The sequence below is a fragment of the Rana temporaria genome, chromosome 8 (genome assembly GCF_905171775.1).
Source record: "Rana temporaria chromosome 8, aRanTem1.1, whole genome shotgun sequence".
NCBI lineage: Eukaryota > Metazoa > Chordata > Amphibia > Anura > Ranidae > Rana > Rana temporaria.
Window position 1 is genome coordinate 89632448 of NC_053496.1, and position 13611 is coordinate 89646058.

Consider the following 13611-nt stretch of genomic DNA (forward strand, 5'->3'; position numbering starts at 1 on the left):
CAGGTCCCTCGCCGGTGCTCTAGACCCCTCCCTCCTGCCTAGTGCCCCCATAGCAAGAAGCTTGCTATGGGGGCTCCTGAGCTGCTGCTCCATGTGTCCAGTCACATACGGAGCGTGGCTTTGTCCAGCCCGCGCTCTCTCCTCACTGGCTGTGACTCACAGTAGCAGGAGCCAATGGCTACCACTGCTGTCTCAGCCAATAAGGAGGGAGAGAGCCGGGGCTTTCATGCACATTGCTGGATCAGGCTCGGGTAAGTATTTGCTGCACAGAGAAGGTTTTTTACCTTCATGCAAAGAAAAACCTTGAGCCTTTACAACCACTTAAGAGTGGATCTTTACCCCCCCCCCCCCCCTAAAAAAATATATATATATATTTCCCTGCCTACCTGATGCAGTGTTCTGCACAAGGAGGATACTGACCCACAGTGGATCTAGCGTTGTCCTGCTGCAATCCCTTCTATGTAGCTATCACTCGGGTCCCACACCGCCATTTTCTTCTGGGATGTCATCGGGAGGCACAGGCACTTCCCACCGATGACCTGTCGCTAGGCCCGTCCCCCCTACTTTAGTGCATGGATGCTCCCAGCGCCTTTTGGAATATCCAAGTCACATTTCCCGAGAAACAGCAGGAAGCGATGACGCCATTTGCCTAGGCGAATGACAGAAGAGCGGCCAGGAAGAAATCAGTCTCCATGAAAAAATAAACAAAAGTAGGAAGAACCAAAAAAAACAACAGATAGCTATGCAGTGAAGGGGGCGGATAGGGATGAGGTAACTCATCAAGAAGGGTAAAGTTCTGCTTTATCTTCCTAACAGGAAGTGAGAGGAATTCCCTCCAAAGTGAGTGAATTCCTGGTTGTCCCCATTGGAAGATTTCCCCACTATTACTGTTCTGGGGAAAACCAGAGATTTGGGATTTTCTTTTACTTTCAGTGATAGCAGTAAACATGACAAATAGAGAGGGTTAACCTCCCTAACAGGGGCACAGGCAGCGATAAAAACCTGACAAGTGTTCTAATCTCTCTCCACTCTATCCAAATAAAATTGCCTTTACATATGTAAATCCAGTCGTACTTTAATCTAGGAAATCTGCAGGGCATGCTTTTTAACCTGCAATGGCTGGCAAACACCAAGGTACAACAGTTCACAGAATACCTAGAAAATCTTCATTACAAATATCAGTCTCTTCATGACTCCCATCATCTGTGCAAGTGTCTGTAAACTTCCGGTAACATAAGGATTCCTTCAGCAAAACTTTGCTTAACAGTTTTTTCACCTGCAACAAAATTTTATTGAGATCATGAATTGGTTAAATAAATCAAGGATGGTAAAAATGAACCGGTTACCAGTGCAAAAGGGCAGATAAGTACTTGTGCAGGACTTCAACCCAATTCCTGTAGAGCCCCTTGATCCCAGGCTGGTCCTCAGACAACAACATGCAGCTTCCTACTAATACACAGGTATGGTCTGATGTTTTGACAACTATTACACACAATACAGTGCACACTGATTCTGAAAAGCTGACAACACACCATACAATATACTTACAGTATACTTACAGAACACCTGTACAAATTTTCCAACAACTAGTGCGAGTGCCATCAAAGGCCCTATTCGCACTTGGCTGCTTGCGATTAGCTGTAGGAGACCCTGTGGGGGTTCCCTGCTATTGATTGCAGGCAGGAAGCGCCATTGGAAGAAATTGCAGGCCCACAGCACTTCAAAGCTGTAGTGCTGTGGGCCTGTAATCACCATGTAATCACCAATGCAGAAATGATCTGCAAATGAATGAAGTTCCATCCGGGCCAAAAACAGCCTCATTCCCAAGTGTGGCCACAAACATTAAAATCGAATTGTTTAGCGTCCCTCAGACTTGCTAACCACTATGTAGTGAGGATCTATGTAAACAAACTACTCAATCTGCATCTGATCAGCCTTTACATTACACAGAAAGCAGAATGGGCACACAAACTATGCTGGTGACAACAGTAAGGCATAGTATACATTTATCAGCAGGCTGAACAGAAAACAGTGCAGATTGTGTGGATGGGGGAATCCTCCCGCTGTGCTAGTGTAATCTGCCAGCAGGGAGCATTCCCCCCTGGCAGAATACAGTGATCAGTGTTGTCAGCTACATCGGGTGGCAGTAATCAGAAAAAATAAATAAAAAAAACCTACAGAAGTCGATTGAGAGATTGGCTTCTGTATAATGAGACTTCCCATAAACTGAATCGAAAGTCAGCCGGCCCTTGCTGAACCAGCCGAAATTCGATCCATCTGTGGACAGCTTAATAAGGAACTCGTGTCATATATGTGTTTTTTTAAAAGTCAGCAGCTACAAAAAGAGTCCACTACAAAGACTTTTAAAAACAGACACTCACCTGTCCCAGGATCCAGCGATGTGATCACCCAAGCCTTTTTCTTACAATTGGCCTTCTGTCCCAGGCATCTCAACTTTGGGCACCTGGCCGTGATGGCTTGCCGCTTCACAGCCAGGTGCCTATGTGCGAGCTTTGCTGCACATCGTTTATGGTCCTGCAATCTTCTGTGAGATCGCCTAGTGAAAACTTCCGGTTGGATCGCCTAGGTGAAACCAGGTGGAAGCCTTAGGCTCCATTCACACTAATGCTTTTTTTGATGCATTTTGCAGAAATGCAGGGACATTTTTTAACATGGTTTCCTATGGAACATGTTCACATCAATGCTTTTTTGTGCCTCTGCGTTTTTGGAAAGGGTCAGGGATAGGGCTGCACTGTTCTGGTCAAAATGAGAATCACGATTCTTTTGCTTAGACTAAAGATCACGATTCTCTCACGATTCTCCCAAAATTTTTTTTTATGCCAGAACCCCCCCCCCCCCCCCCCCCAAAAAAAAAAAAATTAATAAATAAACCTGTGATTTATCTGAAAAATATGAATATATAAAAAAAGAGACCAGTGATATGTCTATAATGTTAAAGCTCATATAACTCCTAGGAAAAAAGCAGAATCAAACTTTGATTCTGCTTTTTTCATAGGAGCTATATGGTCTTTAACATTATAGACATATCACTGGTCTCTTTTTTTATAGATCAGAAGCAGTACTGTCAGCAACCATTGGGTGGCGCATGGATACACACAGTTGTACAGAACTGTGAGAAGGATGAATACATCACAAACAGTACCGCCGGCAACCACTGGGTGGCGCATGGATACAAACTACTGCAGGCTGCTAACGTCGGTTTTGATATCGGCGGCTTTTGCGTTCCACGCTGGTTACGTGGAACCAGCGGTGAAAACAGAAGAATCGCCGGTCATCCTGCGGGGAGAATCGAAATCGCGATTCTCTCCACGATTAATCGTGCAGCTCTAGTCAGGAACTTTTTTTCCTGCAAAAAGCAGCGTTTTGCATGTAATAGAATTCAATGGACCAGCATCCAAAACGCAAGTACCACGTTTTTACCGCGATTTGCGTTTTTTTTTTTTAACCTGTTTATAGCTGGTTGTTAAAGGAAATGTAAAAAAAAAAAAAAAAGAATTCTGGCAAAAAAAAAAAAAAAAAACTCACGTCAAAAACGCATCAAGCACAGCAAAAAGCACTGAAAAAATGCTCAAAAGCAACATGCATAGGTGTGAATCGAGCCTTCAGTGGGATCGTCCCCTTTTGGGTGAGGCTCCGTCTAAACTCATCTGTAAAGCAGAGTCACAGTTGTGCTGAGGAGATCAGTGATAAGGATCAAGCAGAGGACTGAATAAAAGCAATGAAAAGAATAGGACATACAATGGTGCATCATTTACCTGCCTGTGGATGGTTTGGAGAAATAAAGCTCAGAGCCGTTTCAGAAGTGGGGGACAATCTGCCCTCTGCAGTCTGGGGTAGCAGTGAAGACCCAGCAAGAGGCTTAATGCCCTCACTTCCCAAAAAGGAGAAATCTCCAACAGGTGAGCAAACACTTTCCAGAGGCAGAAATTGGGAACACAACTAACAGAAGGGTTTAGTACCTGTGCTCTTGACAGATGCAATCCGAGGGTATAAATAATTTCTTCTAAGTCCTTGTCCAATAAGTAGCCACAATGACTTTGATCAAAATATACAAACGCCATTAGAAGATCCTTGTTTACTGTGACCATCAGTTTCTTTTCTTTCTCCTGGGAAAAAAAAGTCACATATTGAAAATTTCAATTCATCTAGAAATGCAAAAAACACACTTTTCACAGAAGATACGCTTGAAAAGCTGCTGCAATGTTTTACATTTTTGCTCTTAGGTTTGGGTATCCTTTAACCACCCTGAGCATGCGTGGGTTTAGCATCATTTGGGGATGGCCAATTAGGATGGCCCGAAGACTCTAAACTAGGGTTGTTCCGATACAGATACTAGTATCAGTATCGGGACCGATACCAAGCATTTGCGCGAGTACTTGTACTCACGCAAATACTCCCAATGCTTCACCCGTTCCTGTGATGGGAGTGAGAGCTACAACAGGAAGTCACTCCTCCTGCACCTGGCACATTCTCTTCCCTGTCAGGCAGAATGAGCTCCGCCCGACAGATGCCTTCTAGTGCCAGCCCCGCCGTGACATCACTCTGAGGTTCGGGAGGCGGGATAGAAGAGGAGAAGTACGTGCTGCCGGCGCTGCGGGGAACAGTGTGCATGTGAGTAAACCTGCCAAATGATCTGTTCACACACAGTCTGCATAGTGCAAGGAGCCCAAGAGCAGCTCTGCGCCCCCCCCCCCCCCCCTCAGCTCGACTTTCACACTTCCCTCCTTGGCAAGACATTAATGATGTCTTAAAGAGGGCAGGGCCCGCTGTTATGAGAGGGGGGGGGGGGGAGGCGGAGGGCTCTCTGATCTCTGGAAGTCTCTAAGGAAGGGGGGGCTTTGAGCTAATGGCGGTCTCTAAGAGGGGGTACCAACTGCTGTAATAATGTGTGGTAACCAACCATTAGATCAGCAGCACCCCCCTTGCAGGCCCCCATTAGCTCTGAGCCTATATCAATGCCCCCCCCCCCCTTATCAGTGCCGCCTATCTGTGCCCATCATTGCCGCCTATCTGTGCCATCCTTCAGTGTGTGCCACCTATCAGTGCCATCTTTCAGTACGTGCCACCTATCAATGCGTAAAATCTTTGAGTGCATGCCACCTATCAGTGCCAGTCATCCGTGCGCGTCACCTATCAGTGCTGCATAATCAGTGCCACTGCCAGCCATCAGTCAGTGCCACCTTTTAGTGCCCATCAGCCAGTGCCCTCCATCAGTGCGTCACATGACATAAAAAAAAAGCATCGGTATCCTTGAGTACTTGAAAAAAAGTATCGGTACTTGTACTCGGTCTTAAAAAGGGGTATCGGCACAACCCTACTCTAAACCCAAAAGACTTGGTGAAGTCGTCGGCGGCATTGGGGGAGCTGAGAGTTGAAGTGAAGCAGGCTTTAATTCCACTTAAGTTACTTACCTGGAGTTAGTATGTGGATAAGGAATTCTGACCTCCTGCCCCCATATTGGTCAGTAAGGATATTCACTGGTAGGATTAACCAACTAGATCTATGTAACTTTCACACTTATTTTTATTTCAGGTCTGAATCTTATTAGAAGCCTTGGCAAACCTTAAACTACTGGCTTTTTTCAGTAGTCTGCAGTTGAGGTGTTTGGCCACAGCTTTCCTGCCCAATGAGGGGCTTTCAGTTTAGGCTGCATTCACACCTAGGCGTTTTTACGCCCAACGCTGAAATACGCTGGAGGGGTGATTAACATTGTCGGCTATGGAGATGGTTCACATCTCCACGCTGAACGCCGAAACGCCTGAAGCTCAAAACAAGTCCCGGACCCTTTTTTTCAGGAGGCTTTCGGCGTTCGGCATAGCCGACAATGTTAAATCACCCCTCCGGCGTATTGTAGGCTAAAAAAAAACGACGCATTTTGTCGCGGCAAATCGCGGGACAAAACGCTGCAATTTGTCGTGGCAAATCGCGCTACAATACGCAACATTCAGGTGTGAATGCAGCCTAAGTGATAATCTAGCAATGACTGGATGAATAAAAGAAGCACTGAACTGGAAGGCTCTACCCCCTTGTGTGCTGGACTGATTCACTATCACTTTTGACAGGAGTGTATTTTTAGACAGCACACTGGAAATAAGTATATAAATGAAATGGTTATTGGCAACATACAGATTTTCGGGGAGTATGTTAAATACATCGGGTGCTACATACAAGCATCTAATCTTATAAAGTGCTACATACATGAATAGAGAAATACAGATTATAAGTAATATACCTTGTCTTTGGATAGGCACTCCTTGCTGTATCTGTTTTCCCTCTTGTCTTCACGTTTATCCTTGGTGCTCGAGTCATCGTCATCGTCTTCCCTGTCTGTGATAAACGTGTGCTGGTTCATGTTATTTATTTAAAATAAAAACACAGTATTGAGGACCGAAGGACTTTTTACTAAAACTATGCTTCTAAGTATGCTGAGCACAGTACAAAAAACAACAAAAAAAATGACCACCACCATCTTCAAGAGAAACTGCAGTCAAACACATATAATTCCAAAAAACTACAACAGTATGTATTTCTAACATTTTAAAGCAGAATTAGGAATTCGTATTGCTTTTAACTTAACTTTTTATCTGTCAAACTGCTCGCCTCTCATACCTCACACTTCTTGTGTGGGCAGCCATGTTTACTGAGGGCAATTGAAGCCCTGGCCACAGTTTTCCTGCAATAGCATGTGTTGCTCCGCCTCTCTGGCACGTTAAATCTCGAGCATGCGCAGTACAATGCCTCCTGGTCGCGCATGTGCAGTAAGCACCGGGCAAATTTCGAGAACAAAAAGGCGGAAGTAGCAAACATATGGTATTTACTGCCACTAAATTAATGTTTTACTTTCCAAAGCTAATACAGCAAGGGCAGTAGATTTGATAGTACGAAAAATCGTTAAAGCGGAGCTTCAGTCATTTTTCTAAGAGAAGCCCCTACTGCGCATGCGCTCTGCGAATGGGCTTGTCAAAACCAGGTACCCCCTCCTCCAAAAAGTGCCAAAATGTGGCAGCGGAGTGGGTACAGGAGGCAGAAAAGCTGAGCTTCCCCATTTGGGTGGAGCTCCGTTTTAAGCCATTTCTTAGGGCAAAGAGGCTGATCAGTGTAAAGTAGAGCAATGAAACCTGGAGAACATGTGGAGCTGCTGGGTCCATAGCAGGAAGATCCCGATTTATTTTGCTTACACTTTCATTGCTCCACTTATCTGAAATGAATCCCATTGAAGAACATCTGCATAACGACATCCATTATGCATACACAATGCTGGTGTCACATGGCAGAGATACTAGATAAAATGAAGATATTTATGCAAGAAGACTCACAACACATGATCTTCAGTGAAAATGGCAACTGAGCAGGAGCTAAATAATAATAATATACTGTAGGTGCTCTTCCCACAAAAGCTAAAACAAATTTAAGGAAATCTGCTGCCCTCCTGAAAATGCCTGGAAGCAATGCTGATGCAATGGTGGAAATTCGGACATACTGGCCTAGAATTAACCTCACAGCAAGTTCCTGATCTGCATACTTACTCCGGCTCAAACATAAGTACGAAAGCTACTGGATCCGTACACAAGTAGGGCAGTTTGATTTTCAAGTGGAGAGGTCGCCATTGGCAGCCTTTGTATTTTGCTCAGCCCAGTATGGAGCAACTCACCGTATGGGTCTGGTGCGTCCCCGTTCACCATTTCAGGTCCAATTTCAGTCTCAGTTTTTGGCTGAATTCAGACTTCAAACTGACCAGAATTCGCTTCGGAGATGTGTGAATCGGCTACATTGAGAGCCAGACAACAACCTCCTAAAATGCGAATTAGGTGCAGAAAACCTGCATCTGATTGGCAATTGTGTAAACCCAGCCTAAAAGAGAACGTGACACTGCAAAAGATACTACTGTGTTTGTTAGATACATACTGCAGCTGTGGGACAGGTTTGTGTTAAGAATGTCAGCAATATAAAAAGAGAGAGAGATCTACTGAACCTACACATAAGCCTCATTATAGGCTTACCTTTAGGTAAAAGTTCAAAAGCAGAGTTTACTACTACTTTAAAGTCCAGTGAAACTTTGGCCCCTTTCACACCTGCGGACCGTATGTCTACTTTTTCATCCATCCGTTTATCCTTATGGGATAGCGGGTGTTCATCCGCTGACACCCGATCTCATCCGGGTCTGCAATGCTCCGATTCTGTAGACGGAGGAAATCCTATTTTTCCATCTGTCTGTGGATCGGGTGAACATGGACAGACTGTCCGTGTTCATCCGATCCCCCCATAGGGGAGAGCGGAGATCTGACAGGGTGGTCCCTGCACAGTGTTCGGGGACCGCCCTGTCATCTGCCGGCTCAGCGGGGATCAGCAGAGCGATCCCCGCTGAGCAAACGGAGGTTCGCGGGGCGGATCATTACTGATCCCCCCGTGTGAAAGAGTCCTAAAAGTCTGGGATTAGGCAAGAGAATGCCAGTTCCAACAACTGGTCTGTTGCCTGTTGGTTATTAACTGCTTAAGGACCGCCCACTGTAGATATACGTCGGCAGAATGGCACGGACAGGCATTATTGCGTACGCTCGTGACCCTGACGCCTTCCCCGTGAGTCGGACCAGGGGTCCCGCAGACTCGATCACCACGGGGATCCCCGCGATCGTCTCATGGAGGTATAGAGCGGGGAGATGCTTGTGTAAACAAGCATCCCCTTGTTCTGCCTAGTGAGAATGACACTGATCTCGGCTCCGTGGCGGAGCGGAGATCAATGTCATGTGTCAGAGAGCCCATCCCCCTACAGTTAGAAACACAAGGCAGGGAACACTTAACCCCTACAGCGCCACCTAGTGGTTAACCCCTTCACCGCCAGTGTCATTTTCAAAGTAACCAGTGCATTTTTATATCACTGACCGCTGTGAAAATGTGAATGGTCCCAAAAATGTGTCAAAAGTGTCTGATGTGTCCGCCATAATGTCACAGTTATGAAAAAAATCACTGATCGTCGCCATTACTAGTAAAAAAATATTTTTTTTTTATAAAAATGCCATAAAACTATCCCCTACTTTGAAAACGCTATAACTTTTGCGCAAACCAATCAATCAACGCTTATTGCGTTTTTTTTTTAACCAAAAATATGTAGAAGAATTCGTATCGGCCTAAACTGAGGTAAAAAAATAATTTTTTTATATATTTTTTTTGGGGATATTTATTATAGCAACAAGTAAAAGATATTGCATTTTTTTCAAAATTGTCGCTCTATTTTTGTTTATAGTGCAAAAAATAAAAACCGCAGAGGTGATCAAATACCACCAAAAGAAATCTCTATTTGTGGGGAAAAAAAAGGACGCCAATTTTCTTTGGGAGCCACGTCGCATGACCGCGCAATTATCAGTTAAAGCGACGCAGTGCCGAATCGCAAAAAGTGGCCTGGTCTTTGACCACCCAAATGGTCCGGGGCTGAAGTGGTTAAAGCAAAAACTGTTAGCATAAAAAGCTTCTACTGCTTACAAGATCTAAACATGTGAAGAGCATGTGCAAGTAATCTGTACAGCACCAGCATTTAAGTTCCTCAGTCATACACACCTTCATATTCACCGTCATCTTCTTCTGCTCCAATAGGCTCATAATCCTCTTGGACGTCGTCATCTATTTCTTCATCATCTCTGTAATCGTCTCGCTTTCTGTCATCCCTCTGCAATAATAAAAACTTTGAGTCTGCATACAAACAGAACAAAAAATAAAGAGCCACAACTGGCAAACTGTGGCAACCCAGTGCCATGCGGGTCATCCAGATTTATACAGTTTGGGTATACTATTTATGCAAAAGTAGCAATACATATTGGGACATTTAAACACAGTCTGGTTGCCACACTTGTACAGAATATGTTGACTAGAACCTAAAAAGTACTAGTAATTGTGGATCAGTGATGAAGTAGTATGTACAGTAAATTGTTTCACAATCTGCAGTGCATGTGGCGATAGCAGTCAGTTCACAATTCATTTTACATGAAAAATGATGGGCAGGCTGAAAATGTTGCTGTAATGCCGACATCTTTCCTTTAGTACAGGGGTCTCCAAACATTCTAAACAAAAGGGCCAGTTTGTTGTCCTTCAGACTCTTGGAGGGCCAGACTTTGGCCAGCGGGGGGGTGGAAATTTTCCTGGCATTAGTGGGAGGAAAGATCTGGCATTAGGGGGAGGAATAGTGTCCCATTGTTGGTATCATAGGGAGGAATAGCGCCCCATTAGTGGGAGAAATGGTGCTCCATTGTCGGTGTCAGATAGCAGAGTAGGGTTTCGTATCAGTGGGAGGTGCAGTGCCCCAAGGGGCGGATAAAGGCAAGCAAAGGGCCGCATCCGGCCCTCGGGCCACAGTTTGGAGACCACTGCTTTAGTAGAACATCCAAACTGTAAACACACAAACCTTTCGGTCGTCTCTTTCTTCTAATCTTAGTTTTTCATCTGAAGATTTTCTGCGTTTGAGTTTTGGTTCTTCATCGTCATCCTTGTCATCTTTCTTGTCTCTCCGGTCTTCCTTCTTAATTTTTTTGTCTCGCTTATCATCTTTTTCAGGGAGGGTTATAAGCTCTTTATAGATCCGCACCCCAAAGTCTCTCTGGAGCATTTCATTGAACAACTCTGCAAAAAGAGACACCTGAGGGGAAGACAAAAACAAACAGGACAATTTAGGTTACCGATACAGTATACAATTTTCCTTTACCAAATCATATATGATAAAGGTCCAATCAAAACACATTCAATTTGTCAGCAATCAGGCAGGCCCTTGCACTTTATAGTTGAAGGTAAACCTAAAAAATGATATAAAATGTACGGCCAGCTTTAGGGAACTGTGTGAAATTCCATTTCCATCTAATTCTGAAAGCAAGAATAGCATCTTCACTGAATAAATGTTGAGGGAGCAAAAAGCAACGAGGCTCTGCTAAGATAAAGTACAACATCCAATAAAACATTTATATAAAAGTGGTGTGGCCAGGAGTAACAAGGCGAATTATGACTTAAATTGCATATCCAGTACAGGACACGTAGCGTTGTCATAAACCATGGGTCATAGACATGTACCTTCAGGTGATCAAGCACTGGCAGAGCTTTAGAGCAGTGTTCCCCAACCCCCGGGCCGCGGACCGGTACCGGTCCGTGGATCAAACGGTACCGGGCCGCCCGAGGAACTTTTAAATATTTTCACTGTGGGTCCTCCCCGCTTCCTGATTGGCCGAAAGGCAAACCCCACGCCATTGGCCGAGGAGGAGGCGCCGCGGGAGGACTCGCCGCTCGCCGACGTAGTGTGTGTGCCTGTGGTGGGCTGGGCTCAGGGCTGCTGCTGCGTGACTGGCTGTGCTCTGGGCTTCGGCCACCAGGCTCCATTCAGAGATTGGACAAACGGAGGTCACATGCGCTGGCAGGGCTGGATTGCTCCAGGAGTCCCGCCTCCGCCTTGCTGTGTGAACCACCGCCGCCGTCTTCTCTTCCTCCTCTCTGGATTGGATGATTTCCCCCAGGTTGTGGCAGCCACTCTGGCACTGGTGCTGCGGCGCCAGCTCTATCCCGGTCCCCACATGCTATGAAAAGACTTCTCCAGGGATATGGATCTGCAGCTGATTGACCAAGTGAACTGCGGTATGTGAAACGGATGTACATACACATACACAGAGCATCAATGTCTCCCCCACTTAAAGTCCTCAATGTTCCTCCTGTCACACCAATGTCCCCCCACTTATCTCTAATGTCTCTCCTCTCTCCCCCCCCCCCCCCCACTTATCCACAATGCTTTTCACTTATCCCCAATGTCCCTCCACGTATCCCAAATGTTTCTCCTCTCCTCTCATGTATCCCAAATATCCCCCACTCATCCCAAGTAGCCCCTCTCTCCCCAAACATGTCCCAAACATCCGCCCACTTAGCACCATTACCCCCCTCTCCCACTTAGCACCAATGTTCCAACTCTCTCCCAAAAAATTATCACATTGCCCCCCCCCCATTGCCTAGTGGGGACACTACTTTCATCTGTGGAGGGGGGCTATACCTTCATCTGTGGAGGGGGGCACTGCCTTCATCTGCGGAGGGGGGCACTGCCTTCATCTGCGGAGGGGGGCACTGCCTTCATCTGCGGAGGGGGGCACTGCCTTCATCTGCGGAGGGGGGCACTGCCTTCATCTGTTGGGGCCTTACCACATCTGGTGGCAGGCAACATGGCAAGTGACACGCTCAAAGCTCCCACTGATTCTGCATTATGGTGGGTTTAACTTTTTTATTTATTACTACAATGTAATAATAGAAATAATGCGCTGACAAATTGCCCGCGAAAAATCGCTTACCCCCTGCATGCCATCTTTAAACTCCCCCCAACCGGGCCTTGGCAACATTTTCTTCCACCCAACCGGTCCCCGGTGCCAAAAAGGTTGGGGACCACTGCTTTAGAGGACGCACCCTCTGAGTGCCAACCCCTATAACCTTATCCCAATACCCTCCAATTATGTAGCAAGCAATGAAGAATAAACCAAAGAATGGAATGAGGGAATACTGTACTCAGAGATAGGACTTTACAGGCAAGTCAAAATTCCTCCCATCCTAATCGGACAGGATGGGTCTAAGGCAAAGTACTCATACACCATGGGACATCCCCAAGCAATGAATAGGAAACGTGAGCAACACTAAGACAAACAGGGCAGCACAGTGGTGTAGTGGTTAGCACTTTCACCTAGCAGTAAATAGGTTCACTGGTTCTAATCCCAACCACGACACCACCTGCCTGGAGTTTGCATGTTCTCCCTGTGCATGCGTGGGTTTCCGCCATGTTCTCCGGTTTCCTTCCACGCTCCAAAGATAGTAGTATGTATGAATCTGAGTTAGGGGACCTTAGATTGTAAGCTCCTTGAGGGTAGGGACTGATGTGAATGTATATGTAAAGCGCTGCGTAAATTGACAGCGCTCTAAGTACTTGAAATAATATTAATAACAATAACTGTCCCAACAAGCCAAACAATTGTCAGAAGACCCGATCTCATAGAACTGCTGGGATACTCTTGTAGCCAAAAGCTACATCCACACAAGATTAGATGTCCACCTGATAAAACTTTGGAAAGTATGAACGGAATGCCCAGATGGTGGCCTTACATTCCTGGGGTACAGAGGCTGCCAAAATGGTGCCCATGAAATTCCCACCGACCTGGTGGAATGTGCGCACGGAAGCCCAGGAAAAGGCTGCAATCAGATTTCGCATCCATCATACAATAGTGAACTTTGAAGCAGGTGGTCCTTTGTGAGGTTCCAAGAACAGAACAAACAGGGAATCCATCAGTCTGATCAGAAATGTAGCCTTGAGGTATACTGTGGCTCTGACTACATCCAGGCAATGTAGAGAAACTTTTTTGGATGTTTAGGTGCAGGGCATATGGATGGGAGGACAATGTCTTCATTGAGTAAGGGGGAAACAACAACTACAAGTAGATATTGATGGTCAGACTTTAAGGCCAGGGAAGTATATTAAAAATAAAGTTTAATGTCATATTAAATTACAAACAAATACATGGTAATAAATTACAACAAATGACCACTGTATACAAAATCCTTAGAAGTCGCCGACGCATGTTTCGCCACGGGGCT

The 13611-nt window shown here is 45.6% G+C and overlaps 1 protein-coding gene across 3 annotated transcripts in view; it reads right to left on the reverse strand.

Moving 5' to 3' along the window:
- CCAR1 (cell division cycle and apoptosis regulator 1) overlaps positions 1 to 13611 on the reverse strand; it is a 95206-nt gene that overhangs the window by 10248 nt on the left and 71347 nt on the right. For all 3 annotated transcript variants that reach the window (XM_040362196.1, XM_040362195.1, XM_040362194.1), the window contains exons 19-23: positions 10415 to 10645; positions 9574 to 9682; positions 6254 to 6348; positions 3981 to 4127; positions 1156 to 1276 (exon numbers count right to left, since the gene is read on the reverse strand). In XM_040362196.1, the coding sequence (XP_040218130.1) occupies positions 1156 to 1276; positions 3981 to 4127; positions 6254 to 6348; positions 9574 to 9682; positions 10415 to 10645 (703 nt within the window). The remainder of the gene's footprint in view (positions 1 to 1155; positions 1277 to 3980; positions 4128 to 6253; positions 6349 to 9573; positions 9683 to 10414; positions 10646 to 13611) is intronic.